At 47.1% G+C, this 6001-nt stretch overlaps 3 protein-coding genes across 3 annotated transcripts, besides 15 other annotated features; all 3 read left to right on the top strand.

Moving 5' to 3' along the window:
* On the top strand, positions 1–277 carry Tc00.1047053509943.11 (cAMP specific phosphodiesterase, putative; the record flags this gene model as incomplete). The annotated part of the gene is made up of 1 exon (XM_799371.1): positions 1–277. A coding segment is annotated over one exon (277 nt), but the record flags the coding sequence as incomplete, so codon positions are not given.
* Positions 1–6001: a sequence feature (heterozygous, non-Esmeraldo-like haplotype).
* Positions 422–455: a sequence feature (T-rich).
* Positions 585–668: a sequence feature (T-rich).
* Positions 865–900: a microsatellite.
* Positions 1156–1176: a sequence feature (AT_rich).
* Positions 1181–1208: a microsatellite.
* Positions 1404–1424: a sequence feature (AT_rich).
* Positions 1431–1450: a microsatellite.
* Positions 1468–1505: a microsatellite.
* Positions 1689–1721: a microsatellite.
* Positions 1735–1756: a microsatellite.
* Positions 1771–1802: a microsatellite.
* Tc00.1047053509943.20 (cAMP specific phosphodiesterase, putative) lies at positions 1876–4665 on the top strand (the record flags this gene model as incomplete). The annotated part of the gene is made up of 1 exon (XM_799369.1): positions 1876–4665. The coding sequence occupies one exon, from the start codon at positions 1876–1878 to the stop codon at positions 4663–4665; it is 2790 nt and encodes a 929-aa protein (XP_804462.1).
* Positions 5053–5142: a sequence feature (T-rich).
* Tc00.1047053509943.30 (ribosomal protein S6, putative) lies at positions 5291–5671 on the top strand (the record flags this gene model as incomplete). Its single annotated transcript, XM_799370.1, has 1 exon — positions 5291–5671. The coding sequence occupies one exon, from the start codon at positions 5291–5293 to the stop codon at positions 5669–5671; it is 381 nt and encodes a 126-aa protein (XP_804463.1).
* Positions 5727–5840: a sequence feature (A-rich).
* Positions 5842–5886: a sequence feature (T-rich).

Genomic DNA, 6001 nt, shown 5'->3' on the forward strand with positions numbered 1-6001 from the left:
CAAACCATTTGATATCTCTCGCTTATGGGCCATGGCGGTGACGGAGGAATTCTACCGACAGGGTGATATGGAAAAGGAGAAGGGCGTGGAGGTTCTGCCCATGTTTGATCGCTCAAAGAACACGGAGCTGGCCAAGGGGCAGATTGGCTTCATTGACTTTGTTGCCGGCCCGTTCTTTAAGAAGATTGTGAGTGCCAGTCTCACCGGCATGCAATGGACAGTCGAACGTGTGGAGAGTAACCGTTTAGAGTGGCAGCGAACACTTGATGCCAAGTAGTGTTAGAAACAAACAAACTGAAGCAAAAACAATTACCAATATTACCAGAGAACAATTTCTTGTTGTGTTGCTTTTGACTGTAGGCGTACGTATTTATATATTTTAGTTTGTGTACAGCCTGAAGCAAAAAAAAGGAAAACATCCCTTTTCTTTTTTTTCTTTTTCCTTTTTTTCCCTTGTAAATATGCAATTGAAACAATAAAGCTTTATGTTTGTCTTGTGTTTTTGAATTATATTATTGGTGCGTGGAACCGTCGTTGATGCAGCGTCATTGCCGTTTTGTGGCCTCTTGCATTTCTTCAAGGGTTTTTTTTTTATCCTTTTGTTGTTGTATGGGTTGGCAATTTCGTTTTTGAACTTTTTTTTTGTTGTTGTTCTTGTTGTTTTTATTACGATGTATAGGTGTGACTTCTGGGGATGTTTGTTGTTGTTGTTTTTGACGGAGTCTCTGAATGCCTGCTTTTTTCTTTTGGGAGTGGAGGGGGCAGAGGTTTGTCTGGTATATTGTTTGTATAAATATGTATGCATGTATGTGTGTTGCCACGATATGTTTCGGCCATCTCCTTTTAATTTTCTTGTTGTTAACCTTTTTTTTTCTTTCTTTTTTTTTTTTTTTTTTTTTTGCATTTGAAGCGGAAAATGTAGTGGACCATGTTGATGTACGGCTTGTTTTTTGTTTGTTTTCTCCTGGATGGCCTTTTGCCTCTATGTGTGGTGATATGCCGCTGGTGTGGGTGGCGTGTGTGTGAGGGCTGATTGACTGAAAAGGAAGTTGTTGTTGTTGTTTTCTTTCTCTCCTGTGAATGCCGTGGGGATCATGCACACGCACACACACACCGGGAGAGAAAGAGGGACCACACCCGTCACAGTGTTAAATGTTTTTATATTTATTTATTTATGTACTTTTTTTTTTTTTTTTTTTTTTTTTTTTGGAGGACGAGGGATTCAACATGTAATGTTTATGTTTGTTACAATTGCCTGCACGCTCGTACTTCCATGTGTATCACCTCCTGTGCGTCAAGGCCTCTCTGCACTCGGCTACCATGTATCTTTCATTATTTCGGGTAACACCAGCGGGGGCAGTGCACCAACAAGTGGAAGGGACGAGAGAGAGAGAGAGGGAGAGAAAAATAAAAAATAAAATAAACGAAACGGAGGAGGAGGAGGAGGAGGGAATGATTTTTACCCCGTTTTTCTTTTTCTTTTTTTTTTTTTTTCTTTTCTTTTTGGCCGTCACGATTATGATGATTGTTATTATGATGTCCTCATTGTTGATGTTTTGGGTTGTTTCTCACATGTCATGTGGTGTGACGGTCATTACGGGGCGAAGGCCAAAAGACGGTCACGCGGTTGTTGCCGATTTGTGAGCATTCAGAACGGTGGTGTTGCAACATGAATACAACGCATGCATAGAGAGGGAGAGAGAGAGGGAGAGAGGGAGAGATAAATAAATGCACATGTATGTATGTATGTATGTATACGTGTGGATTGTGTTTCTCTTTTTTTTTTTTTTTCTCTTTTTTTTAATTTCAAGGAAATTGTGTGTTTCTTTATTTTTATTTGTATTTTTAATTTTCGTACAGCGTTGTACGTGATTTATGACGGAGACAGGCGGTCGTCATCTCCTTGAGGCATTGACACTGTGCGAAGTCATCCTCTCACGCTATAAGCGATGCGGCCTGCAGGTTGATGAAACGGAAACAAAGGCATTTCAGGCTGTTTCTGAGCGATTTCATGAAATTACGCATGCCACACAGGGGGATAATGCGGCATTCGTCAAGTCGCAGAAAATCATAAAAATGGCTCCGGCAATTCCGACGATTGGGGCGGTATTTCAGACACCTCTTGAGTCCGTTACAAAACTTATGGAAAAGTGCATTGATTTATGCCTACCCATTAAGGAGGTTTTTATAATGCTCAATGAACAGATATCTGCAGTACTACGGACCAAAAATACCCGCACGTACTACCTTGACTCCGGTGACGACCTGTTGAAGGACCCTGTCAATGGAATAGCAGCGCTCGTGGACGAAAGGACACCGTTGGGTAAGACACTGTTTTGTACACGGCCTTTCAGCATTGCCGGTACTTTGTACATACCACTCCTCCACAATGAGACAGTGATCGGATGCGTCGAAAGCCCCTCAGGCAGAACTGACTACCACAGCCAAGCAATAATTGATGCTGTTCTCCGCGTAGCCGCGACTGTCATCCACAACACCATCGAGTCCGAGAGACTGAACTGGAACAAAGAAAAGGCAGAGGCCATGCTGACGATGGCAACGCAGCTCGCCCGTGACAATCTGGATGAGGCTGTGCTTGCAAACTCCATCATGAACACTGCCAAGGTGCTTACCGAGAGCGACCGCTGCAGCATATTCCTTGTCAAAGACGATACCCTGGAGGCCCACTTTGAAGATGGGAATATTGTTGCCATTCCGATTGCCACGGGCATTGCCGGTTACGTGGCCCAGACGGGACAAACGGTCAAGATCTCCGACGCGTACTCTGACGACCGCTTCAATCGTGAAGTGGACAAGGCGACTGGGTACCGCACCAAGACGATCCTTTGCATGCCTGTGACGTACGAGGGGTCAATTGTGGCTGTTGCCCAGTTGATTAACAAGCTGGACATGGTGACGGAGAGCGGCCTGAGACTGCCACGCACCTTTGGCAAGCGTGACGAGGAGCTTTTCCAGACCTTCTCCATGTTCGCTGGAGCCTCACTCCGGAACTGCCGCATCAACGAGAAGCTGATTAACGAGAAGCGGAAGAGCGATGCCATCTTGGACGTTGTGACGCTGCTGTCAAACACCGACATCCGTGACGTGGATGGCATTGTGCGCCACGTGCTTCACGGCGCGAAGAGGCTCCTGTATGCAGATCGCTCCGCGTTGTTTCTGGTGGACAAGGAGCGGAACGAACTGTACAGCCGCATTGCGGACAGCGTGGCTGGGAAGGAGATCCGCTTTCCGTGCGGGCAGGGAATTGCTGGCGTCGTGGCATCGACTGGCATCGGTGAGAACATCCTTGACGCCTATCAAGACCCCCGATTCAACCGAGAAGTGGACAAGCAGCTTGGGTACCGCACACAGACCCTGCTATGTGAGCCAATTGTGCTGAACGGTGAGATCCTTGCTGTGGTACAGCTTGTGAACAAACTGAATGAAGCCGGGGAGGTGACTGTGTTCACGGAGAGTGACCGGGAGACGTTTCGCGTCTTCTCTCTCTTTGCAGGCATATCCATCAATAATTCCCACCTTCTGGAGTTTGCAGTGAAAGCTGGACGCGAAATGATGGAGCTGAATGAGAACCGTGCATTGGCTGGTGGCCGTACTGGCTCGTTGCGCAATATAAAACGTCCGCTTGCAATCACGGAAACCGAAAGACAGGCTGTGCGAGACATCAATCTCGCCCATCTGGACATCACAAGCATTGACTTTGACCTGTTCTATTTGCGCGAGAATATGGATTTACCACTTGACGCTGCCGCTGCTGTTGCGTACAGGCTGATTGTTGGGACCGGCCTCCCGCAAAAGTTCCGTTGCCGCGATGACACGTTGCTGAATTTTATCCTGCAGTGCCGGAAGAAGTACCGCAACGTGCCGTACCACAACTTTTACCACGTTGTGGATGTGTGCCAGACCATATATACCTTCCTGTACAAGGGAGCTGTGTGCGAAAAGCTGACGGAGCTCGACTGCTTTGTGCTTCTTGTGACGGCGCTGGTGCACGATCTGGACCACATGGGGCTGAACAACAGCTTCTACCTCAAGACGGATTCCCCTCTTGGTATTCTGTCGAGTGCGAGCGGCAACGCCTCGGTGCTGGAGGTGCACCACTGCAATCTTGCTGTTGAAATTCTTTCGGACCCGGACTCGGATGTGTTTGAGGGCCTTGACGCCACCGATCGCACCTTGGCGTACCGCTCCATGATTGACTGTGTGCTTGCCACGGATATGGCCAAACATAATGAACTTTTAAGTTTGTTTCTTGTTGCAATGGAAAAGCCTTACCGAATTGGGGATGTTGCCTCCAGGCAAATGATGATGGATGTAATTGTGAAGGCGGGCGATGTCTCCAATGTAACCAAACCATTTGATATCTCTCGCTTATGGGCCATGGCGGTGACGGAGGAATTCTACCGACAGGGTGATATGGAAAAGGAGAAGGGCGTGGAGGTTCTGCCCATGTTTGATCGCTCAAAGAACACGGAGCTGGCCAAGGGGCAGATTGGCTTCATTGACTTTGTTGCCGGCCCGTTCTTTAAGAAGATTGTGAGTGCCAGTCTCACCGGCATGCAATGGACAGTCGAACGTGTGGAGAGTAACCGTTTAGAGTGGCAGCGAACACTTGACCTCAAGGCTGCCGGTGATGGAAATAAATGATGTATATATGAGAAAGTTCAAGGAGCGAAGGCACCATTTATGTTTGTTTTCTTTGTTTGTGGTGCGATTATTCTTGTTTTGTGTTCCCTGTTTCCCCCCCATTTTTCGGTGAATTTTGTTTTTTTCTCATTTCTCTCACCCCCGGGGGGATTCTTTGAAATGGGCCCTTCTTTTTTTTTTTGTTTTTTTGTAAATGTTTCATGGTCTTAATTCCGCAGCGCAAATTTTTGCGTTTTCTGTTGCCCATGCAATCCGCATATGTACTTGATTTATTTACTTCTTATTTGAAAACCGGTGTTTGAGTCTGAGCGTGACGTGTGCTGTTCCAATTGGTGTTGTCCCTTGGAGGGATGTCGCTTTTTGCTGTTGCCGTTCTGTTTGTTGTTGTTTTCTTCTTTTTTGTGTGTTTTCCTTTTTTTTGTGTTTTTCTTTTTCTATTTGCTTTCAAACGTTTCTTTTTTTTTTTCTTTCTTTTTTGGGCTTCTCTCCCTCCCTCTCGGTCTCTTTGCATGCGTTATTGCCGTGCATTAAAAACGAATCCCACCCAACGGTGCTGCCGCCGCCGCCCCCGGTCCCTACTACCACCACCACCCCGCATAGACGTGTCTACGAGGAAAATTTGCGAATGACGGCTGAGATCAGTGAGAAGGCATTTCCTCTCGCCGGGGATCGCCTGACGCAGACCATCCTGGACCTAGTGCAAGAGGCCAGCAACGCGAAGATGATCAAGAAAGGGGCCAACGAGGCCACCAAAGCACTGAACCGTGGCATTGCTGACTTGATCGTACTGGCGGGCGACACGAACCCGATTGAGATTTTGCTGCACCTTCCGCTGCTTTGTGAGGACAAGAACGTGCCGTATGTTTTTGTGCCTTCCAAGACGGCACTAGGACGGGCAGCTCAGGTCTCACGCAACGCGGTGGCCCTGGCGATCCTGCAGTCAGAGAACAGCCCCGTCTCCGCCAAGGTGCAGGCTGTCAAGCTAGAGATTGAGCGTCTTTTGTAAGCCCTCAATGGGGGAGGAACATGAATGAAGGGCGAAGAGAAGCCTCAACCCATTCAAAGAAGAAGAAGAAAGAAAAAAAGAAAAGAGAGAGAAGCCAAACGGCAAGAAGACACGCACGAAGAGTTGAAAAAGGAAAAATGAATAAAAATGGAAAATTTAAAAAAAAAAAGTTTTTTTCTTTTTTTTTTATTGTTGTTGTTGTCTTTTGTTTTTTTCCTCCCCACCCGATGGGAGGACAGCGAGAAACGCGGCGGAACGGGGGGGGGGGATCCCAACATTAGGGGCCTCAACGATGAGGTAGCCACCAAGGATGAGAACTTTGCCAGAAGA

This window comes from Trypanosoma cruzi, genomic scaffold (assembly GCF_000209065.1).
Source record: "Trypanosoma cruzi strain CL Brener 1047053516539 genomic scaffold, whole genome shotgun sequence".
In the NCBI taxonomy this organism is placed as follows: domain Eukaryota; phylum Euglenozoa; class Kinetoplastea; order Trypanosomatida; family Trypanosomatidae; genus Trypanosoma; species Trypanosoma cruzi.